Here is a 25,347-nt window from a genome sequence, read left to right as displayed (position 1 = left end):
CTTCATTGAAGCCTACTTGTGACGATAAGCAATTTTCATTTCTATCCCCCTCATTATCTTATAAACCTCGATTAAGTGGCCTCTCATCCTCCTCCGCTCCGAAGAGAAAAGCCCTAGCTTCCTCAAACTTTCCTCATGAGACCTATCCTGCAAACCAGGCAGCATCCTGGTAAATCTCCTTTGCACCCTTTCCAATGCTTCCACATCCTTCCTATAATGAGGTGACCAGAACTGCAAACAATATTCCAAATGTGGTCTCACCAGGGTCATGTACAGTTGCAGCATAACCCCACGGCTCTTAAACTCAACCCCCCTGTTAATAAACGCTAACACACTATAGGCCTTCTTCACGGCTCTATCCACTTGGGTGGCAACCTTCAGAGATCTGTGGACATGAACCCCAAGATCTCTCTGTTCCTCCACATTCCTCAGAACCCTGCCGTTGACCCTGTAATCCGCATTCAAATCTTCTCTACCAAAATGAATCACCTCGCACTTATCAGGGTTAAACTCCATCTGCCATTTCTGCATCCTATCAATGTCTCTTTACAGCCTAAAACAGCCCTCCACCTCATCCACTACTCCACCAATCTTGGTGTTATCAGCAAATTTACTGACCCACCCTTCAGCCCCCTCCTCCAAGTCATTGATAAAAATCACAAATAGCAGAGGACTCAGCACTGATCCCTGTGGTACACCGCTGGTAACTGGTCTCCAGTCTGAAAAATTTCCATCCACCACCACCCTCTGTCTTCTATGTGATCGCTAGTTACTTATCCAATTGGCCAAATTTCCCTCTATCCCACACCTCCTTACTTTCTCCATGAGCCGACCATGGGGAACCTTATCAAACGCCTTACTAAAATCCATGTAAACGACATCAACTGCTCTACCTTCATCTACACACTTAGTTACCTCCTCAAAGAATTCAATCAAATTTGTGTGGCAAGACCTACCCTTCACAAATCCGTGTTGACTATCCCGGTTAAGCTGCATCTTTCCAAATGGTCATAAATCCTATCCTTCAGGACCTTTTCCATTATCTTACCGACCACCGAAGTAAGACTAACCGGCCTATAATTACCAGGGTCATTCCTATTCCCTTTCTTGAACAGAGGAACAACATTCGCCACTCTCCAGTCCTCTGGCACTATCCCCATGGACAGCGAGGACCCAAAGATCAAAGCCAAAGGCTTTGCAATCTCATCCCTTGCCTCCCAAAGAATCCTTGGGTATATCCCATCTGGCCCAGGGCACTTGTCGACCCTCAGGTTTTTCAAAATTGCTAATGCATCCTTCCTCAGAACATCTACTTCCTCCAGCCTACCCACCTGTATCACACTCTCATCCTCAAAAACATGGCCACTCGCCTTTGTGAACACTGAAGAAAAGTATTCATTCAACGCCTCTCCTATTTCTTCTGACTCCATGCACAAGTCCCGACCCTCACCCTGGTCACTCTTTTATTCCTCACATCAGAGTAAAAAGCCTTGGGATTTTCCTTGATACAACCCGGCAAGGATTTCTCATGCCCCCTCCTAGCTCTCCTCAGCCCTTTTTTCAGCTCATTCCTTGCTACCTTGTAACCCTCAATCGACCCTACTGAACCTTGTTTTCTCATCCTTGCATACCCTTCCTTTTTCCTCTTGACAAGACATTCAACCTCTTTTGTGAACCATGGTTCCCTCACATGGCCATTTCCTCCCTGCCTGACAGGGACATGCCTATCAAGGACATGCAGTATTTGTTCCTTGAACAAGCTCCACTTTTCATTTGTGCCTTTCCCTGGCAGTTTCTGTGCCCATCTTATGCTCCCAAATTATTGCCTAATCGCATCATAATTACCCCTCCCCCAATTATTTATTATTTTTTAATTTTTAAAATAAATTTAGAGTACCCAATTCATTTTTCCAATTGAGGGGCAATTTAGCGTGTTCAATCCACACATCTTTGGGTTGTGGGGGGCGAAACCCACACAAACACGGGGAGAATGTGCAAACTCCACACGGACAGTGACCCAGAGCCGGGATCGAACCTGGGACCTCGGCGCCGTGAGACTGCAGTGCTTCCACTGCGCTGCACACCCCTCCCCCAATTATAAACCTTGCCCTGCCGTATGGCCCTATGCCTCTCCATTGCAATAGTGAAAGACACCGAATTGTGGTCACTATCTCCAAAGTGCTCTCCCACAAACAAATCTAACACTTGGCCCGGTTCATTACCCAGTACCAAATCCAATGTGGCCCCCCCCCCTCTTGTCGGCCTATCCACATATTGTGTCAGGAAACCCTCCTGCACACACTGTACAAAAACTGCCCTATCCGAACTGTTCGACCTATAGAGATTCCGATCAATATTTGGAAAATTAAAGTAATAAGACAGGGAACAGATCTCAGAAGGCAGATCAAGGACAACACGGCCACAATATGGCAAGGTGACCAAAATCCCAGCCACAGAGGTCCTTTATAAGGGGTTTCTTAAACAAGACGGAGAGAGATAGAGAGATGGAGAGGGAGACAGAGAGAGAGATGGAGCGAGAGAGATGGAGAACACCCCTGGGGAGGGAATTCCTGAGCTAGGGCAAATTACGGCATTGTGCCAGTCGAGGAGCGGAATGGGGGTTTGTTTGAGGGGCCGGATAGGAAGATAATGAGGGTGGTAGGGGCTGGAGGAGGTTACAGAGATAGGGAGGGTTGTAGGGGCTGGAGGAGGTTACAGAGATAGGGAGGGTTGTAGGGGCTGGAGGAGGTTACAGATAGAGGGAGGGTTGTCGGGGCTGGAGGAGGTTACAGATAGAGGGAGGGTTGTAGGGACTGGAGGAGGTTACAGATCGAGGGAGGGTTTTGGGACTGGAGGAGGTTACAGAGATAGGGGCGGTTGTAGGGGCTGGAGGAGGTTACAGAGATAGGGAGGGTTGTAGGGGCTGGAGGAGGTTACAGAGATAGGGCTGTAGGGAGTGGAGGAGGTTACAGATAGAGGGAGGGTTGTAGGGACTGGAGGAGGTTACAGAGATAGGGAGGGTTGTAGGGACTGGAGGAGCTTACAGAGATAGGAAGGGTTGTAGGGGCTGGAGGAGCTTACAGAGAGTTGGGAGGGTTGTCAGGGCTGGAGGAACTCACAGAGATAGGGAGGGTTGTAGGGGCTGGATGAGGTTACAGAGATAGGGAGGGTTGTCGGGGCTCAAGGTGGTTTCAAAGATAGGGAGGGTTGTAGAGGGCTGGAGGAGGTTACAGAGATGGGGGAGCTGGAGGAGGTGACAGAGATAAGGAGGGGTTGTCGGGGCTGGAGGAGGTTACAAAGATAGGGGGATTTGTCGGAGCTGGAGGAGGTGACAGAGATAAGGAGGGGTTGTCGGGGCTGGAGGAGGTTACAGAGATAGGGAGGGTTGTAGGGGCTGGAGGAGGCTACAGAGATAGGGAGAGGTGTCGGGGCTGGAGGAGGTTACAGAGATAGGGAGGGTTGTAGGGGCTGGACGAGGTTACAGAGATAGGGAGAGTTGTCGGGGCTGGAGGAGGTTACAGAGATGGGGAGGGTTGTAGGGCTGGAGGAGGTTACAGAAATAGGGAGGGTTGAAGATGCTGGAGGAGGTTACAGAGATGGGGAGGGTTGTAGGGGCTGGAGGAGATTACAGAGATGGGGAGGGTAGTAGGCGCTGGAGGAGGTTAAAGAGATAGGGAGGGTTGTAGGGGCTGGAGGAGGTTACAGAGATAGGGAGGGTTGTAAGGGCTGGAGGAGGTTACAGAGATGGGGAGGGTTGTAGGGGCTGGAGGAGGTTACAGAGATAGGGAGGGTTGTAAGGGCTGGAGGAGGTTACAGAGATAGGGAGGGTTGCCGAGGCTGGAGGAGGTTACAGAGATAGGGAGGGTTGTAGGGGCAGGAGGAGGTTACAGAGATAGGGAGGGTTGTAGGGGCAGGAGGAGGTTTCAGAGATAGGGAGGGTGTAGGGACTGGAGGAGGGTACAGAGATAGGGAGGGTTGTAGGGGCTGGAGGAGGTTACAGACATATGGAGGGTAGTAGGGGCTGGAGGAGGTTACAGAGATAGGGAGGGGTGTAGGGACTGTGGGATGTTACAGAGATAGGGAGGGATGTAGGGGCTGGAGGAGGTTACAGAGATAGGGAGGGTTGTAGGGACTGGAGGAGGTTACAGAGACAGGGTGGGTTGTAGGGGCTGGGGGAGGTTACAGAGACAGGGTGGGTTGTAGGGGCTGGAGGAGGTTACAGAGACAGGGTGGGTTGTAGGGGCTGGAGGAGGTTACAGAGACAGGGTGGGTTGTAGGGGCTGAGGATGTTACAGAGAGAGGGAGGGGGAGGAATAAATGGAGGGATTTGAAAAGCAGGATGAGGATTTTAAAATGGAGGCGATACCGGACTGTGAGCCAGTATGAGTGAGCAAACACCGAGGGTGATGGGTGAACGGGGACTTGGTGTGAGTTAGGACACGGGGAGGGGAGGGAGTGACGGTGTGGGCGTGGGCGGGGGGGGGGGGGGCAGCAGAGTTTGGAAGTATCTGAAGTTTTCGGAGGGTAGAATTAGGGAGAGCAGAAGAGCGAGGGAATGGTCGAGTCTGGAGGTAACAAAGGCCCGATGAGGATTATCACAGCCGATGAGCCGAGACAGGGGAGGGCCTGATTTGAGGAACAATACGAGGTTTGAGTGGACAGGTCGCAGTGGTGGCGAGGAGAGAGAGGGGATGCGGAAGCTGACATCGGAGGTGAATGTTTCCCACATCAGTGCTCGCACTGGAGCTGACATGAGCCGTGTGTGTGAAGGGGAGACTGCACACTGAACATTGTCCATGAGGGAGTCCCTGTCTATGTCCATCCCGGCGTTGCCTGATCATCGTCTCTCTCTCTCTCTCTCAGTTGTTAGGGAGGAAGAAAGGAAGACCTCTCAACCAATGAGGAAAGCTCTCGTCTTGCAGGCAGCACAGTGGGTTGTGTGCACACAGCAAGATCCCAAAAGGAGTACTGTGAGAAGCGATGCTGATCGCTCCCTGTGGAACTGTGGGTGAAAGGGTAAACACTGACCCCAGGACGCTGTGTGCGCACCGCGTGTGTTGTCACTCACGTTCATCCGTAGCTGGTCCGTCCACTGGCCGATGACGTGATACCCGGGCGTGCTGGTGTTGGTATGGTGGTACTGGAAGATGTGGTAGCGCCCTGGCGCGTCACCGTTCTCGTTGAACATCACCGAGGTGCCGGCACTCCCTGCGCTCGGAAAAGACACTGGCGTCACAAACAATTCCGAGCCTCGCCTTCTTCACCGTTTCCCGGGATGGATCTCCTCCGAGCAACGGGGTGGGGGGGCTGGCGTGAGAATCTGAGATCGTGTTCCGTTCTCGTGCAATCATAGGAACAGGACAAGAGTAGGCCCGTCAGCCCACCCCATCTGTGCTGTCTATGTCCAACAGTGAGCCAGAGAGCTGCTGCTCCTCCCCTATGTTACCCGTCCGCCCGCCCCCCCCACCCCAATATTTCACCATTCAAACCAAACCGACATATCATCAGAGGGCATAGAGTCTCTGTGGGTAGAGTTGAGGAATCGCACAGGTAAAAAAGACCCTGGTGGGAGTTATGTACAGGGACCCTAGCATGTGGGGCAGAAAATAAATCAGGGGATAGAAAAGGCATGTAAAAAAGTCAATATTACCGCAATCATGGGGGACTTCAATATGCAGGTGGACTGGGAAAATCAGGTTGGTCGTGGGTCCCAAGAAAAGGAATTTGTGGAATGTCTAAGAGATGTTTTTTTTGGAGCAGCTTGTGACAGAGCCCACTAGGGAACAGGCAATTCTGGATTTGGTGATGTGTAATGAGGCAGACTTGATTAGGGAACTTAAGGTGAAGGAACCCTTGGGGAGCAGTGAATACCGTATGATAGAATTTACCCTGCAGTTTGAGAGGGAGAAGCTGCAATCAGATGTATTACAATTAAATAAGGGTAACTCCAAAGACATGAGGGAGGGGCTGGCCAGAGTTGATTGGAAAAGGAGCCGAGCAGGGAAGACAGTGGAACAGCAATGGCAGGAGTTTTTTGGGGTTATTCGGGAGGCACAACAGAAATTCATCCCAAGGAAGAGGAAACATGCGAAGGGGAGGACAAGGCATCCATGGTTGACAAGGGATGTCAAGGCATAAAAGCTAAAGAAAAAGCATACAAAGTGGCGAGCATTAGTGGGAAGCCAGAAGATTGGGAAATCTTTAACAGCAAGCAGAGGACAACTAAAAAAGCAATAAGGGGGGAGAAGATGAAATATGAGTGAAAGCTAGCTAGTAATATGAAAGAAGATAGGAAGAGTTCTTTTCAATATATTAAAGGTAAGAGAGAGAGTGGCAAAAATAGACATTGGACAGATGGAATACAATGTGGAAAATGTGGCTGGAGAAGTAATAATAGGAAACAAAGAAATGGCAGAGGAACTGAATAGTTACTTTGCATCAGTCTTCACGGTGGACGACACCAGTGGGATGCCAGAGCTCCAGGAGAACCAGGGGGCAGAGGTGAGTGCAATGACCATCACTGAGAAGGTTCTGGGTAAACTGAAAGATCTGAAGGTGGATAAGTCACCTGGACCGGATGGACTACACCCCAGGGTCCTAAAAGAGATAGCGGAGGAGATTGTGGAGGCATTGGTGATGATCTTTCAGGAATCACAGGAGGCAGGGAGGGTCCCAGAGGACAAGGAAGTGGCTAATGTAACACCGCTGTTTAAGAAGGGAGGGAGGCAGAAGACTGGTAGTTATAGGCCGGTTAGCCTGACTTCAGTCATTGGTAAGATTTTAGAGTCCGTTATTAAAGACAAGATCGCGGAGTACTTGGAAGTGCATGGTAAAATAGGACTGAGTCAGCACGGCTTTGTCAAAGGGAGGTCGTGTCTGGCAAATCTGTTCGAGTTCTTTGAGGAGGTAACAAGGAAGTTAGACAAAGGAGAACCAGTGAACGTGATTTATTTAGATTTCCAGAAGGCCTTTGACAAGGTGCCACATAGGAGACTGTTAAATAAGTTAAGAGCCCATGGTGTTAAGGGTAAGATCCTGGCATGGATAGAGGATTGGCTGACTGGCAGACGGCAGAGAGTGGGGATAAAGGAGTCTTTTTCAGGATGGCAGCCGGTGACTAGTGGTGTGCCTCAGGGGTCTGTGCTGGGACCACAACTTTTCACAATATACATTAGTGATCTGGAAGAAGGAACTGAAGGCGCTGTTGCTAAGTTTGCAGATGATACAAAGATCTGTAGAGGGACAGGTGGTCCTGAGGAATCGGGGAGTTGCAGAAGGATTTGGACGGGCGAGGAGAGTGGGCAAAGAAGTGGCAGATGGAACACAATGTAGAAAAGTGTGACGTTATGCACTTTGGAAGGAGAAATGGAGGCATAGACTATTTTCTAAATGGGGAAATGCTTCGGAAATCAGAAGCACAAAGGGACTTGGGAGTCCTTGTTCACGATTCTCTTAACGTTAATGTGCAGGTTCAGTCGGCAATTAGGGAGGCAAATGCAATGTTAGCATTCATATCGAGAGGACTTGATTACAAGACCAGCGATGTACTGAGGCGATATAAGGCTCTGGTCAGACCCCATTTGGTGTATTGTGAGCAGTTTTGGGCCCCGTATGTAAGGAAGGATGTGCTGACCTTGGAAAGGGTCCAGAGGAGGTTCACAAGAATGTTCCCTGGAATGAAGAACTTGTCGTATGAGGAACGTTTGAGGACTCTGGGTCTGTACTCGTTGGAGTTTAGAAGGATGAGGGGGATCTTATTGAAACTTACAGGATACTGCGAGGCCTGGATAGAGTGGACATGGAGAGGATGTTTCCACTTGTAGGGAAAACTAGAACCAGAGGACACCATCTCAAACTAAAGGGACGATCCTGTAAAACAGAGATGAGGAGGAATTTTTTCAGCCAGAGGGTGGTGAATCTGTGGAACTTTTTGCCGCAGAAGGCTGTGGAGGCCAAATCACTGAGTGTCTTTAAGACAGAGATAGATAGGTTCTTGATTAATAAGGGGATCAGGGGTTTTGGGGAGGAGGCAGGAGAATGGGGATGAGAAAATATCAGCCATGATTGAATGGCGGAGCAGACTCAATGGGCCAAGTGGCCTAATTCTGCTCCTATGTCTAATGGTCTTGTAATCCTCTTTTGAAAGCCTCAAGTGAAACACACCGACGCACAGCGGCAGCCGTGTGTACCGTCTACAAGATGCACTGCAGCCACTCGCTACGGCTCCTTCGACAAACGCCACCCAAACCTGCCACCTCGCCCCATGGGCTGCAGACGACATAGGGAACACCCACCGCCTGCAAGTTCCCCCCTCCGAGTCCCCCACGCACACATCATCCCGACTTGGAAACATTTTGGCCGTTCTTTCACTATCGCTGGGTCAGAATCCTGAAACTCCCTAACAGCACTCTGGGGTGTACCTACACCACACAGGGATTGCAGCGGTTAAATATGGCGGCTCACCCACCAATTTCTTGAGGGTCAATTAGGGCTGGGCTAGTAAAGGAATATATTAATAAATGCTGACTGGCAGTCCATTCAGAAGCCCGGTTTCACCTCAGCGACCCAACCCCAAACCATTCCGGATTGTCGAATCTCCTCTTCACTCTCTCCGAAGAGGATCGGAAGCCCGGGATCAGTCACGACAGCATCGAATGGTCGGGCAGCCCCGACCGGCTGAATGACCTCTTCGGTTTCTACATTCCCTGTGGCAGGAGGATTGGTAATCGGAGGAGGCAGGGATGGCAGGGTGGTCAGCGCCGCTGCCTCATGGCGCCAGGGTCCCAGGTTCGATTCCCCGCTGGGTCACTGTCTGTGCGGAGTCTGCACGTTCTCCCCGTGTGTGCGTGGGTTTCCTCCGGGTGCCCCGGTTTCCTCCCACAGTCCAAAGACGAGCCGGTTAGGTGGATTGGCCATGACCAATGTGTGGGGTTGCGGTGATAGGGCGGGGGGAGTGGGCTCGGAGGGTCGGTGCAGACTCAATGGGCCAAATGGCCTCCTTCTACTGTAGGGATTCGATGGATTCTCTGACATTGGAGAGAATGGGTAAATGGGTAAATGAATCGGGGGAGGGTGAATGAGGAGGATTGTATTTTTGACGCAGCGAGTTGTGACTTGGACGGCACTGCCCTAAAAGGCGCTTGAGAGCAGATTCACTTGCGAACGTGCGGAGGGTGGGGGAGGGAAAATACTTAAAGGAGAAAAATGTGCAGGAATGTGGGGGGGGGGGGGTAGGGAAAGAGCGGGGAGGGGGTGAATGAGAGGAGGAATGGTCTCCTCCTCCTGCCCTGTGGTTCTCTGTGATTCTAGATGGACACGTAAACAGGACACATCGGATGTGCAGACGAGCCCACACGCGCGTACAACCCAGCGACAATTGTGCACATACACACACTCTCGCACTGTGCCCTGAGCTCCCTCCCCTTCATGCAGTTGCTGTGCAGCTGCTAGTTTGTAATATTTGATAAATCAGCCAAGTTAATCCCCCAGTATTAGAGCTGTCAAATCCTTTCTGACCAGGCCCTGGGAGTTGGAGATAGGGCGTCTGGCCCTTGGCCAAACTGGGAGTTGGCACACAAGGCCTGCAGAGGGATGACGGACTAGGGCACGGGTAGGGTCTGTAGGGGCGGATGGAGGAGGCCAGGGGCTGCAGATTTAAATGGCAGGTGCCAATCCCTGTTGAGCTGTCAGGCTCTGCTATCGATAAGCAAATCACAGCCCTGACAGCGCCACGAGTCCTGGTTTGCTCCCTGAGTCCTGATTAGAGGGTAGATGGTGGCGCCTCTAGAGCTGAGGGCACCTCCCCCCAACTTCCCACCAGCCCGCTCGAAACCATCAAGGCCAACCGACAGAGCCGAATTGACAGCCAATATAGCAGGTCAAGGCCCGGTTTCCGTAGCGACCAGTGTGGCACAAGGACCGAAAAGGAAGGAAAACTCTGTCACCAGTGCATGTGAGCACCTCCACTTTAACAGCACCGGGATTCATCGCTACGAGTGTCAGAAAACCAGCACTGTTGGTCTATAACCGTGGCTCTTTGCTGCTCGTTACCCAGGGTGCCTTGCTGCATCAAGTAGCAGTCAAGGCTTTTTTTCGTCAACTAGGCCACACTTGTCCAAACCCTCGTGGGTCCTTCACTAATTACAGTCAGTCGCTCAGACACAATTTAAAAAATAATTAAATGCTCAAGGCTGAAATTGCTCATCCCCTCCCTCGGCACTGAACTCCAGCTGAATGCCAACTGCTCCGACTGTCCTTGGTTCCACTTTCAATTTGTTCTCTCCTTCCCACACTCCCGAACTTCAGCTTATATTAAACTCCGATGCCGCTGTGTCCTAACTCACACCGAGTCCCCGTTCACCCATCACCCCCGGTGCTCGCTGACCCACACCGGCTCCCGGTCTGGCATCGCCTCCATTTTAAAATACTCATCCTTGTTGTCAAATCCCTGCCAATGGATTCCTCACACACCTCCCTATCTCTGTAACCTCCTCCAGCCCCTACAACCCTCCCTATCTCTGTAACCTCCTCCAGCCCCTACAAGCCTCCCTATCTCTGTAATCTCCTTCAGCTCCAACAACCCTTCCTATCTCTGTAACCTCCTCCAGCCCCTACAACCCTCCCTATCTCTGTAACCACCTCCAGACCCGACAACCCTCCCTATCTCTGTAACCTCCTCCAGCCCCTACAACCCTCCCTATCTCTGTAACCTCCTCCAGACCCTACAACCCTTCCTATCTCTGTAACCTCCTCCAGCTCCGACAACCCTCCCTATCTCTGTAACCTCCTCCAGTCCCTACAACCCTCCATATCTCTGTAACCTCCTCCAGCACCTACAACCCTCCGTATCTCTCTAACCTCCTCCAGCCCCTACAACCCTCCATATCTCTGTAACTTCCTCCAGCCCCTACAACCCTCCCTATCTCTGTAACCTCCTCCAGTCCCTACAACCCTCCCTATCTCTGTAACCTCCTCAAGCCCCTACAGCCCTCCCTATCTCTCTAACCTCCTCCAGCCCCTACTACCCTCCATATCTCTGTAACCTCCACCAGCCCCTACAACCCTCCATACCTCTGTAACCTCCTCCAGCCCTTTCAACCCTTCCTATCTCTGTCCCCTCCAGCCCCTACAACCCTCCCTATTTCTGAAACCTCCCCCAGCCCCTACAATCCTCCCTATTTTTGAAACCTCCCCCCAGCCCCGACAAACCTCCCTGTCTCTCTAACCTCCTCCAGCCCCTACAACCCTCCATATCTCTGTAACCTCCTCCAGCCCCTACAACCCTCCATATCTCTGTAACCTCCTCCAGCCCTTTCAACCCTTCCTATCTCTGTAACCTCCTCCAGCCCCTACAACCCACCCTATCTCTGTAACCTCCTCCAGCCCCTACAACCCTCCCTATCTCTGTAACCTCCTCCAGCCCCGATAACCCTCCCTATCTCTGTAACCTCCTCCAGCCCTGACAATCCTCCCCATCTCTGTAACCTCCTCCAGCCCCTACAACCCTCCCTATCTCTGTAACGTCCTCCAAGTGTGGCCTAACTAAGGTTCTATACAGCTGCAGCATGATTTGCCAATTTTTATACTCAATGCCCCGGCCGATGAAGGCAAGCATGCCGTCTGCCTTCTCGACTTCGGTACCTGCCTCGGCAATTTCAATGCCCTGTGGACCTGTACACCCAGATCTCAATCACTGTAACCTGCTCCTGCCCCTATAACCCTCCCATCTCTGTAACCGCCTCCAGCCCCGACAACCTGTCCTATCTCTGTAACCTCCTCTAGCCCCTACAACCCTCCCTATCTCTGTAACCTGCTCCAGTCCCAACAACCCTCCTCATCTCTGTAACCTCCTCCAGCCTCGATAACCCTCCCTATCTCTGTAACCGCCTCCAGCCCTGACAACCTGTCCGATCTCTGTAACCTCCTCCAGCCCCTACAACCCTCCCTATCTCTGTAACCTCCTCCAGCCCCGACAACCCTCCCTATCTCTGTAACCTCCTCCAGCCCCTACAACCCTCCTTATCTCTGTAACCTCCTCCAGCCCCTACAACCCTCCCTATCTCTGTAACCTCCTCCAGCCCCGACATCCTGTCCTATCTCTGTAACCTCCCCCAGCCCCTACAACCCTCCCTATCTCTGTAACCCTCTCCAGCCCCTACAAACGTCCCTATCTCTGTAACCTCCTCCAGCCCCTACAACCCTCCCTATCTCTGTAACCTGCTCCGGTCCCAACAACCCTCCCTATCTCTGTAACCTCCTCCAGCCCCGACATCCTGTCCTATCTCTGTAACCTCCCCCAGCCCCTACAACCCTCCCTATCTCTGTAACCCTCTCCAGCCCCGACAAACGTCCCTATCTCTGTAACCTCCTCCAGCCCCTACAACCCTCCCTATCTCTGTAACCTCCTCCAGCCCCTACAACCCTCCCTATCTCTGTAACCTCCCCCAGCCCCTACAACCCTCCCTATCTCTGTAACCTCCTCCAGCCCCTACAATCCTCCCTATCTCTGTAACCTCCTCCAGCCCCTACAACTCTCCCTATCTCTGTAACCTCCTCCAGCCCCTACAACCCTCCCTATCTCTGTAACCTCCCCCAGCCCCTACAACCCTCCCTATCTCTGTAACCCTCTCCAGCCCCTACAAACGTCCCTATCTCTGTAACCTCCTCCAGCCCCTACAACCCTCCCTATCTCTGTAACCTCCTCCAGCCCCTACAACCCTCCCTATCTCTGTAACCTCCCCCAGCCCCTACAACCCTCCCTATCTCTGTAACCTCCTCCAGCCCCTACAATTCTCCCTATCTCTGTAACCTCCTCCAGCCCCTACAACTCTCCCTATCTCTGTAACCTCCTCCAGCCCCTACAACCCTCCCTATCTCTGTAACCTCCTCCAGCCCCTACAACCCTCCCTATCTCTGTAACCTCCTCCAGCCCCTACAACCCTCCCTATCTCTGTAACCTCCTCCAGCCCCTACAACCCTCCCTATCTCTGTAACCTCCTCCAGCCCCTACAACCCACACTATCTCTGTAACCTCCTCCAGCCCCTACAACCCTCCCGATCTCTGTAATCTGCAAAAACCCATCGCGATCTCTGCGCTCCTCCGATTCCGGCCTCTTGAGCATCCCCCGTTTCCCATCGCCCCACCTTTGGCAGCCGTGCTTTCAGTCGCCTGGGGGGGCCCTATGCTGTGGAGTTAATCTCAATGAATCTGCACTTCCCTTTTCCCAGCCAATGGACTCCATTTGCCTTGAAGGGCTGATCAACTGAATGTGCATCACAACATCCCCTGAGGAAAAAAGAGAGCAACACGGGCTGGTGCCCCCGGAGGTGAAAGGCCAACGGTTAAACTGAATCTGGTCAACAATGGTACATTAATGGAGCCAACGCAACACCTTCCCGTCCTTGACCTCGGGCTCACCGTTGAAGGTCACACTCCTAATGTATTGTAACAGAGTTTTGCCATCGATGCTGTCCATTTTCGCACAGACGCCATTGACTCCAGTGCACAGGTCATTGTGCATGTCATGTAGTGCATGAGCCATTGCGTACACTGCGTCAATCACAAACTGGACCTTCCCCTCCTGTTCGTAGTGCGAATCATGGCCAATCTTCTCCTGACCTGGAGAGACAGAGAGACAGATAGGGAGGGAGGAGAGTTAGAAAGCGACCGAGAGACGACGAGGGTTAGAGAGGGTGTGAGATAGGAGAGGAAAGGGAGAAGAGGATTGAGGGAGGGAGCGAGGAAGGGAAAAAGAGAGAGAGGGGAAGAGAGGAAACAGAGGGTGGGTGGGGAAGAGAGAGGAGAAGAGGGGAGGGGGAGGGAGAGAAAAGGGAGGGCAAGAGAGAGAGGAGAAGAGAAGGAAGGAGAGAGGGAGGGGTGAGAGGCGGATGGAAGGAAGAGGGAGTAGAGGGAGGGAGCGAGAGAGAGGAGGGGAGGGGAGAAAGAATGGAGTAGGAGGAAGGTGAGGTGTGAGGCAGGATAGAGGGAGGGAGGGAGGAAAGGAGAGAGAAGAGCTGGGTGGATGGTACAGCAGCGAGAGGGCTAGAGGGGAGAAGAGGAAGAGGACAGGTTGAGGGAACAATAAAGAGAGAAAGGTTGGAATGGGTGGAGAGGGAGAAGGAAAGAGGGAGAAGGAAACAGGGAGGGGAGAGACAGAAAGAGAGGGGGAGAGACAGAAAGAGAGGGGAGAGACAGAAAGAGAGGGGGGAGAGACAGAAAGAGAGGGGGTAGAGACAGAAAGAGAGGGGGGAGAGACAAAGAGGGGGGAGAGACAGAAAGAGAGGGGGGAGAGACAGAAAGAGAGGCGGAGAGAGACAGAAAGAGAGGGGGGAGAGACTGAAAGAGAGGGGGGAGAGACAGAAAGAGAGTACAGAGAGAGTGAGAAAGAAAGCGTGTTGAAGCAGCAAGAAAAAGAGAGAAGGGGAGGGGAGGAAGGAGTCAGGGCAGACAGAGAAAGAGTGAAAAAGAGAGATAGATCAGGAATCAGGATGGTTACCATAACAGCAAATGTTAGAGATCCCTCTATAACAATGGGAGGGATCGACAGTTACTCAAATTCCTCACAGGCCTCCCCTAATGTCCCAGAAAACCTCAACTCTATTCATATCTCAGGAAAGTACAGCTCACCCCATTACCCCCACCTCAGAAAATGCAGAAGGAACTCTACAATGAACTCCGAGTGACCCTGCAGTGACCTCAGAATGACACCGCAGTGAACTGAGAATGACCCCACATTGAACTCAGAATGACCCTGCAGTACACGCTGAATGACCCCCGCATTGAACTCAGAATGACCCCGCAGTGAACTGAGAATGACCCCATTTTGAACTCAGAATGACCCTGCAGTACACGATGAATGACCCCCGCATTGAACTCAGAATGAACCCACAGTGAACTCAGAATGACCCCACAGTAAACTGAGAAGCACCCATCAGTGAACTCAGAATGACACCACAGTGAACTCAGATTGACCCCACATTGAACTCCGAATGACCCCTCAGTGAACTCAGAATGACCCCACAGCAAACTCAGAATGACCCGGCAGTGAACTCAGAATGGCCCCGCAGTAACACAAGGGCCGCAGTAACACAAGGGCCGCAGTAACACAAGGTGCAGTAACACAAGGGCCGCAGTTACACAAGGGCCGCAGTAACACAAGGGCCACAGTAACACAAGAGCCGCAGTAACACAAGGGCCGCAGTAACACAAGGGCCGCAGTAACACAAGAGCCGCAATAACACAAAGGCCGCAGTAACACAAGGGCCGCAGTAACACAAGGGCCGCAGGAGCACAAGGGCCGCAGTAACACAAGGGCCGCAGTAACACAAGGGCCGCAGTAACACAAGGGCCGCAGTAACACAAGGGCCGCAGTAACACAAGGGCCGCATTAACACTAGGGCCGCAGTAACACAAGCGACGCAGTAACATAACGGCCGCAGTAACACAAGGGCCGCAGTAACACAAGGGCCGCAGTAACATTAGGGCCACAGTAACACAAGGGCCGCAGTAACACAAGGGCCACAGTAACACAAGGGCCGCAGTAACACAAGGGCCGCAGTAACACAAGGGCCGCAGTAACATAAGGGCCGCAGTAACACAAGGGCCGCAGTAACATAAGGGCCGCAGTAACATTAGGGCCACAGTAACACAAGGGCAGCAGTAACATTTGGGCCTCAGTAACATAAGGGCCGCAGTAACACAAGGGCCGCAGTAACACAAGGGCCGCAGTAACACTAGAGCCGCAGTAACATTAGGGCCACAGTAACACAAGGGCCGCAGTAACATAACGGCCGCAGTAACACAAGGGCCGCAGTAACACAATGGCCGCAGTAACATTAGGGCCACAGTAACACAAGGGCCGCAGTAACACAAGGGCCGCAGTAAAACAAGGGCCGCAGTAACACAAGGGTCGCAGTAACATTAGGGCCACAGTAACACAAGGGCTGCAGAACACAAGGGCCACAGTAACACAAGGGCTGCAATAACACAAGGGCCGCAGTAACACAAGGGCCGCAGTAACACAAGGGCTGCAGTAACACAAGGGCCGCAGTAACACAAGGGCCGCAGGAACATAACGGCCACAGTAACACAAGGGCCACAGTAACATTTGGGCCTCAGTAACATAAGGGCCGCAGTAACACAAGGGCCACAGTAACATTAGGGCCACAGTAACACAAGGGCCACAGTAACATTATAGTCATAGAGGTTTAGACCATGAAAACAGGCCCTTCAGTCCAACTTGCCCATGCAGCCCAGTTTTTACCACTAAGTTAGTCCAAATTGCACTTATTGGGCCCATAACAATCTATACCCAGCTTTCATATACAATTGTTCAGGATCGCAGTAACACAAGGGCTGCAGTAACACAAGGGCCGCAGTAACACAAGGGCCACAGTAACACAAGGGCCGCAGTAACACAAGGGCCGCAGTAACACAAGGGCCGCAGTAACATTAGGGCCACAGTAACACAAGGGCCGCAGTAACACAAGGGCCACAGTAACACAAGGGCCGCAGTAACATAAGGGCCGCAGTAACAGAAGGGCCGCAGTAACACAAGGGCCACAGTAACACAAGGGCCACAGTAACACAAGGGCCGCAGTAACACAAGGGCCGCAGTAACATTAGGGCCACAGTAACACAAGGGCCGCAGTAACATTAGGGCCACATTAACACAAGGGCCGCAGTAACACAAGGGCCGCAGTAACACAAGGGCCGCAGTAACACATGGTCCGCAGTAACACTAGGGCCACAGTAACACATGGGCCGCAGTAACATAACGGCCGCAGTAACACAAGGGCCGCAGTAACATTAGGGCCACAGTAACACAAGGGCCGCAGTAACACAAGGGCCGCAGTAACATTAGGGCCACAGTAACACAAGGGCAGCAGTAACATTTGGGCCTCAGTAACATAAGGGCCGCAGTAACACAAGGGCCGCAGTAACACAAGGGCCGCAGTAACATTAGGGCCACAGTAACACAAGGGCCGCAGTAACATAACGGCCGCAGTAACACAAGGGCCGCAGTAACACAATGGCCGCAGTAACATTCGGGCCGCAGTAACACAACGGCCGCAGTAAAACAAGGGCCGCAGTAACACAAGGGCCGCAGTAACACAAGGGCCGCAGTAACATTAGGGCCACAGTAACACAAGGGCTGCAGTAACACAAGGGCCACAGTAACACAAGGGCTGCAATAACACAAGGGCCGCAGTAACACAAGGGCCGCAGTAACACAAGGGCCGCAGTAACACAAGGGCCGCAGGAACATTACGGCCACAGTAACACAAGGGCCGCAGTAACACAAGGGCCACAGTAACACAAGGGCCACAAGCGCTGCAGTAACACAAGGGCCGCAGTAACATTAGGGCCACATTAACACAAGGGCCGCAGTAACACAAGGGCCGCAGTAACACAAGGGCCGCAGTAACACAAGGGCCGCAGTAACACAAGGGCCACAGTAACACAAGGGCCGCAGTAACACAAGGGCCACAGTAACACAAGGGCCACAGTAACACAAGGGCCACAGTAACACAAGGGCCGCAGTAACACAAGGGCCGCAGTAACATTAGGGCCACATTAACACAAGGGCCGCAGTAACACAAGGGCCACAGTAACACAAGGGCCTCAGTAACACAAGGGCCTCAGTAACACAAGGGCCGCAGTAACACAAGGGCCACAGGAACACAAGGGCCGCAGTAACACAAGGGCCGCAGTAACACAAGGGCCGCAGTAACACAAGGGCCGCAGGAACACAAGGGCCGCAGTAACACAAGGGCCACAGGAACACAAGGGCGGCAGTAACACAAGGGCCGCAGTAACACTAGGGCCACATTAACACAAGGGCCGCAGTAACACAAGGGCCACAGGAACACAAGGGCGGCAGTAACACAAGGGCCGCAGTAACACAAGGGCCTCAGTAACACAAGGGCCGCAGTAACACAAGAGCTGCAGTAACACAAGAGCTGCAGTAACACAAGGGCCGCAGGAACACAAGGGCCACAGTAACACAAGGGCCGCAGTAACACAAAGGCGGAAGTAACATAAGGGCCGCAGTAACACAATGGCCGCAGTAACATTCGGGCCGCAGTAACACAACGGCCGCAGTAAAACAAGGGCCGCAGTAACACAAGGGCCGCAGTAACACAAGGGCCACAGGAACACAAGGGCGGCAGTAACACAAGGGCCGCAGTAACACAAGGGCCTCAGTAACACAAGGGCCGCAGTAACACAAGAGCTGCAGTAACACAAGAGCTGCAGTAACACAAGGGCCGCAGGAACACAAGGGCCACAGTAACACAAGGGCCGCAGTAACACAAGGGCCGCAGTAACACAAGGGCCGCAGTAACACAAGGGCCACAGGAACACAAGGGCGGCAGTAACACAAGGGCCGCAGTAACACAAGGGCCTCAGTAACACAAGGGCCGCAGTAACACAAGAGCTGCAGTAACACAGGAGCTGCAGTAACACAAGGGCCGCAGTAACACAAGGGCCGCAGTAACACAAGGGCCGCAGTAACATTAGGGCCACAGTAACACAAGGGCCGCAGTAACACAAGGGCCGCAGTAACATAAGGGCCGCAGTAACACAAGGGCCGCAGTAACACAAGGGCCGCAGTAACATTAGGGCCACAGTAACACAAGGGCAGCGGTAACATTTGGGCCTCAGTAACATAAGGGCCGCAGTAACACAAGGGCCGCAGTAACACAAGGGCCGCAGTAACATTAGGGCCGCAGGAACACAAGGGCCACAGTAACACAAGGGCCGCAGTAACATTAGGGCCACAGTAACACAAGGGCCGCAGTAACATAACGGCCGCAGTAACACAAGGGCCGCAGTAACACAATGGCCGCAGTAACATTAGGGCCACAGTAACACAACGGCCGCAGTAAAACAAGGGCCGCAGTAACACAAGAGCCGCAGTAACACTAGGGCCACAGTAACACAAGGGCTGCAGTAACACAAGGGCCACAGTAACACAAGGGCTGCAATAACACAAGGGCCGCAGTAACACAAGGGCCGCAGTAACATTAGGGCCACAGTAACACAAGGGCCGCAGTAACATTAGGGCCACATTAACACAAGGGCCGCAGTAACACAAGGGCCGCAGTAACACAAGGGCCGCAGTAACACATGGGCCGCAGTAACACTAGGGCCACAGTAACACAAGGGCCGCAGTAACATAACGGCCGCAGTGACACAAGGGCCGCAGTAACATTAGGGCCACAGTAACACAAGGGCCGCAGTAACACAAGGGCTGCAGTAAAACAAGGTCCGCAGTAACACAAGGGCCGCAGTAACACAAGGGCCACAGTAACACAAGAGCTGCAGTAACACAAGAGCTGCAGTAACACAAGGGCCGCAGGAACACAAGGGCCACAGTAACACAAGGGCCGCAGTAACACAAGGGCCGCAGTAACACAAGGGCCGCAGTAACACAAGGGCCGCAGTAACACAAGGGCCGCAGTAACACAAGGGCCACAGGAACACAAGGGCGGCAGTAACACAAGGGCCGCAGTAACACAAGGGCCTCAGTAACACAAGGGCCGCAGTAACACAAGAGCTGCAGTAACACAGGAGCTGCAGTAACACAAGGGCCGCAGTAACACAAGGGCCGCAGTAACACAAGGGCCGCAGTAACATTAGGGCCACAGTAACACAAGGGCCGCAGTAACACAAGGGCCGCAGTAACATAAGGGCCGCAGTAACACAAGGGCCGCAGTAACACAAGGGCCGCAGTAACATTAGGGCCACAGTAACACAAGGGCAGCGGTAACATTTGGGCCTCAGTAACATAAGGGCCGCAGTAACACAAGGGCCGCAGTAACACAAGGGCCGCAGTAACATTAGGGCCGCAGGAACACAAGGGCCACAGTAACACAAGGGCCGCAGTAACATTAGGGCCACAGTAACACAAGGGCCGCAGTAACATAACGGCCGCAGTAACACAAGGGCCGCAGTAACACAATGGCCGCAGTAACATTAGGGCCACAGTAACACAACGGCCGCAGTAAAACAAGGGCCGCAGTAACACAAGAGCCGCAGTAACATTAGGGCCACAGTAACACAAGGGCTGCAGTAACACAAGGGCCACAGTAACACAAGGGCTGCAATAACACAAGGGCCGCAGTAACACAAGGGCCGCAGTAACATTAGGGCCACAGTAACACAAGGGCCGCAGTAACATTAGGGCCACATTAACACAAGGGCCGCTGTAACACAAGGGCCGCAGTAACACAAGGGCCGCAGTAACACATGGGCCGCAGTAACACTAGGGCCACAGTAACACAAGGGCCGCAGTAACATAACGGCCGCAGTAACACAAGGGCCGCAGTAACATTAGGGCCACAGTAACACAAGGGCCGCAGTAACACAAGGGCCGCAGTAACATTAGGGCCACAGTAACACAAGGGCAGCAGTAACATTTGGGCCACAGTAACATAAGGGCCGCAGTAACACAAGGGCCGCAGTAACACAAGGGCCGCAGTAACATTAGGGCCACAGTAACATAACGGCCGCAGTAACACAAGGGCCGCAGTAACACAATGGCCGCAGTAACATTCGGGCCACAGTAACACAACGGCCGCAGTAAAACAAGGGCCGCAGTAACACAAGGGCCGCAGTAACATTAGGGCCACAGTAACACAAGGGCTGCAGTAACACAAGGGCCACAGTAACACAAGGGCTGCAATAACACAAGGGCCGCACTAACACAAGGGCCGCAGTAACACAAGGGCTGCAGTAACACAAGGGCCGCAGTAACACAAGGGCCGCAGGAACATTACGGCCACAGTAACACAAGGGCCGCAGTAACACAAGGGCCACAATAACACAAGGGCCACAAGCGCTGCAGTAACACAAGGGCCGCAGTAACATTAGGGCCACATTAACACAAGGGCCGCAGAAACACAAGGGCCGCAGTAACACAAGGGCCTCAGTAACACAAGGGCCACAGTAACACAAGGGCCGCAGTAACACAAGGGCCACAGTAACACAAGGGCCACAGTAACACAAGGGCCACAGTAACACAAGGGCCGCAAGCGCTGAAGTAACACAAGGGCCGCAGTAACACAAGAGCCGCAGTAACATTAGGGCCACATTAACACAAGGGCCGCAGTAACACAAGGGCCACAGTAACACAAGGGCCTCAGTAACACAAGGGCCTCAGTAACACAAGGGCCGCAGTAACACAAGGGCCACAGGAACACAAGGGCGGCAGTAACACAAGGGCCGCAGTAACACTAGGGCCACATTAACACAAGGGCCGCAGTAACATTAGGGCCACATTAACACAAGGGCCGCAGTAACACAAGGGCCACAGTAACACAAGGGCCACAGTAACACAAGGGTCTCAGTAACACAAGGGCCTCAGTAACACAAGGGCCGCAGTAACACAAGGGCCGCAGTAACACAAGGGCCGCAGTAACACAAGGGCCGCAGTAACATTCGGGCCACAGTAACACAAGGGCCGCAGTAACATTAGGGCCACATTAACACAAGGGCCGCAGTAACACAAGGGCCACAGTAACACAAGGGCCACAGTAACACAACGGCCTCAGTAACACAAGGGCCTCAGTAACACAAGGGCCGCAGTAACACAAGGGCCGCAGTAACACAATGGCCACAGGAACACAAGGGCGGCAGTAACACAAGGGCCGCAGTAACACAAGGGCCTCAGTAACACAAGGGCCGCAGTAACACAAGAGCTGCAGTAACACAAGGGCCACAGTAACACAAGGGCCGCAGTAACACAAGGGCGGCAGTAACATAAGGGCCGCAGTAACACAAGGGCCGCAGTAACATAAGGGCCGCAGTAACACAAGGGCCGCAGTAACACAAGGGCCGCAGTAACATTAGGGCCACAGTAACACAAGGGCAGCAGTAACATTTGGGCCTCAGTAACATAAGGGCCGCAGTAACACAAGGGCCGCAGTAACACAAGGGCCGCAGTAACATTAGGGCCGCAGGAACACAAGGGCCACAGTAACACAAGGGCCGCAGTAACATTAGGGCCACAGTAACACAAGGGCCGCAGTAACATAACGGCCGCAGTAACACAAGGGCCGCAGTAACACAATGGCCGCAGTAACATTAGGGCCACAGTAACACAACGGCCGCAGTAAAACAAGGGCCGCAGTAACACAAGGGCCGCAGTAACATTAGGGCCACAGTAACACAAGGGCTGCAGTAACACAATGGCCACAGTAACACAAGGGCTGCAATAACACAAGGGCCGCAGTAACACAAGGGCTACAGTAACATTTGGGCCTCAGTAACATAAGGGCCGCAGTAACACAAGGGCCACAGTAACATTAGGGCCACAGTAACACAAGGGCCACAGTAACATTATAGTCATAGAGGTTTAGAACATGAAAACAGGCCCTTCAGTCCAACTTGCCCATGCAGCCCAGTTTTTACCACTAAGTTAGTCCAAATTGCACTTATTGGGCCCATAACAATCTATACCCAGCTTTCATATACAATTGTTCAGGATCGCAGTAACACAAGGGCTGCAGTAACACAAGGGCCTCAGTAACACAAATGCCGCAGTAACACAAGGGCCGCAGTAACACAAGGGCCACAGTAACACAAGGGCAACAGTAACACAAGGGCCGCAGTAACACAAGGGCCACAGTAACATAAGGGCCGCAGTAACACAAGGGCCGCAGTAACATTAGGGCCACAGTAACACAAGGGCCGCAGTAACACAAGGGCCACAGTAACACAAGGGCCACATTAACACAAGGGCCACAGTAACACAAGGGCCGCAGTAACACAAGGGCCTCAGTAACACAAGGGTCGCAGTAACAAAAGGGTCACAGTAACACAAGGGCCACAGTAACACAAGGGCCGCAGTAACACAAGGGCCGCAGTAACACAAGGGCCGCAGTAACATAAGGGCCGCAGTAACATTAGGGCCACAGTAACACAAGGGCCGCAGTAACATTAGGGCCACATTAACACAAGGGCCTCAGTAACACAAGGGCCGCAGTAACACAAGGGCCGCAGTAACACAAGGGCCTCAGTAACACAAGGACCGCAGTAACACAAGGGCCGCAGTAACACAAGGACCGCAGTAACACAAGGGCCACAGGAACACAAGGGCGGCAGTAACAAAAGGGCCGCAGTAACACAAGGGCCTCAGTAACACAAGGACCGCAGTAACACAAGGGCGGCAGTAACACAAGAGCTGCAGTAACACAAGGGCCGCAGGAACACAAGGGCCACAATAACACAAGGGCCGCAGTAACACAAGGGCCGCAGTAACATAAGGGCCGCAGTAACACAAGGGCCGCAGTAACACAAGGGCCGCAGTAACATTAGGGCCACAGTAACACAAGGGCCGCAGTAATATAAGGGCTGCAGTAACACAAGGGCTGCGGTAACACAAGGGCCACAGTAACACAAGGGCCACAGTAACAGAAGGGCCGCAAGCGCTGCAGTAACACAAGGGCCGCAGTAACACAAGGGCCACAGTAACACAAGGGCCGCAGTAACACAAGGGCCACAGGAACACAAGGGCAGCAGTAACATTTGGGCCTTAGTAACATAAGGGCCGCAGTAACACAAGGGTCGCAGTAACACAAGGGCCGCAGTAACATTAGGGCCACAGTAACATAACGGCCGCAGTAACACAAGGGCCGCAGTAACACAATGGCCGCAGTAACATTCGGGCCACAGTAACACAACGGCCGCAGTAAAACAAGGGCCGCAGTAACACAAGGGCCGCAGTAACATTAGGGCCACAGTAACACAAGGGCTGCAGTAACACAAGGGCCACAGTAACACAAGGGCTGAAATAACACAAGGGCCGCAGTAACACAAGGGCCGCAGTAACACAAGGGCTGCAGTAACACAAGGGCCGCAGTAACACAAGGGCCGCAGGAACATTACGGCCACAGTAACACAAGGGCCGCAGTAACACAAGGGCCACAATAACACAAGGGCCACAAGCGCTGCAGTAACACAAGGGCCGCAGTAACATTAGGGCCACATTAACACAAGGGCCGCAGAAACACAAGGGCCGCAGTAACATAAGGGCCTCAGTAACACAAGGGCCACAGTAACACAAGGGCCGCAGTAACACAAGGGCCACAGTAACACAAGGCCCACAGTAACACAAGGGCCACAGTAACACAAGGGCCGCAAGCGCTGCAGTAACACAAGGGCCGCAGTAACACAAGAGCCGCAGTAACATTAGGGCCACATTAACACAAGGGCCGCAGTAACACAAGGGCCACAGTAACACAAGGGCCTCAGTAACACAAGGGCCTCAGTAACACAAGGGCCGCAGTAACACAAGGGCCACAGGAACACAAGGGCGGCAGTAACACAAGGGCCGCAGTAACACTAGGGCCACATTAACACAAGGGCCGCAGTAACATTAGGGCCACATTAACACAAGGGCCGCAGTAACACAAGGGCCACAGTAACACAAGGGCCACAGTAACACAAGGGTCTCAGTAACACAAGGGCCTCAGTAACACAAGGGCCGCAGTAACACAAGGGCCACAGCAACACAAGGGCGGCAGTAACATAAGGGCCGCAGTAACACAAGGGCCGCAGTAACACAAGGGCCGCAGTAACACAAGGGCCGCAGTAACATTAGGGCCACAGTAACACAAGGGCCGCAGTAACACAAGGGCCGCAGTAACATAAGGGCCGCAGTAACACAAGGGCCGCAGTAACATTAGGGCCACAGTAACACAAGGGCAGCAGTAACATTTGGGCCTCAGTAACACAAGGGCCGCAGTAACACAAGGGCCGCAGTAACACAAGGGCCGCAGTAACATTAGGGCCACAGTAACACAACGGCCGCAGTAAAACAAGGGCCGCAGTAACACAAGGGCCGCAGTAACATTAGAGCCACAGTAACACAAGGGCTGCAGTAACACAAGGGCCGCAGTAACACAAGGGCCGCAGTAACACAAGGGCTACAGTAACATTTGGGCCTCAGTAACATAAGGGCCGCAGTAACACAAGGGCCACAGTAACACAAGGGCCACAGTAACATTATAGTCATAGAGGTTTAGAACATGAAAACAGGCCCTTCAGTCCAACTTGCCCATGCAGCCCAGTTTTTACCACTAAGTTAGTCCAAATTGCACTTATTGGGCCCATAACAATCTATACCCAGCTTTCATATACAATTGTTCAGGATCGCAGTAACACAAGGGCTGCAGTAACACAAGGGCCTCAGTAACACAAATGCCGCAGTAACACAAGGGCCGCAGTAACATAAGGGCCGCAGTAACACAAGGGCCGCAGTAACATTATAACCACATTAACACAAGGGCCTCAGTAACACAAGGGCCGCAGTAACACAAGGGCCGCAGTAACACAAGGGCCGC

The 25,347-nt window shown here is 52.8% G+C and overlaps 1 protein-coding gene across 1 annotated transcript in view; it reads right to left on the bottom strand.

Moving 5' to 3' along the window:
• The window catches only part of LOC140398975 (metabotropic glutamate receptor 6-like), a 194,337-nt gene that overhangs the window by 33,013 nt on the left and 135,977 nt on the right, over positions 1 to 25,347 (bottom strand). Inside the window, exons 7-8 of the mRNA XM_072487995.1 lie at positions 13,418 to 13,618; positions 5,069 to 5,208 (exon numbers count right to left, since the gene is read on the bottom strand). Coding sequence (XP_072344096.1) covers positions 5,069 to 5,208; positions 13,418 to 13,618 — 341 coding nt within the window. The remainder of the gene's footprint in view (positions 1 to 5,068; positions 5,209 to 13,417; positions 13,619 to 25,347) is intronic.

Source organism: Scyliorhinus torazame, chromosome 22 (assembly GCF_047496885.1).
Source record: "Scyliorhinus torazame isolate Kashiwa2021f chromosome 22, sScyTor2.1, whole genome shotgun sequence".
NCBI lineage: Eukaryota > Metazoa > Chordata > Chondrichthyes > Carcharhiniformes > Scyliorhinidae > Scyliorhinus > Scyliorhinus torazame.
This window is presented reverse-complemented; position numbering and strand designations above follow the sequence as displayed.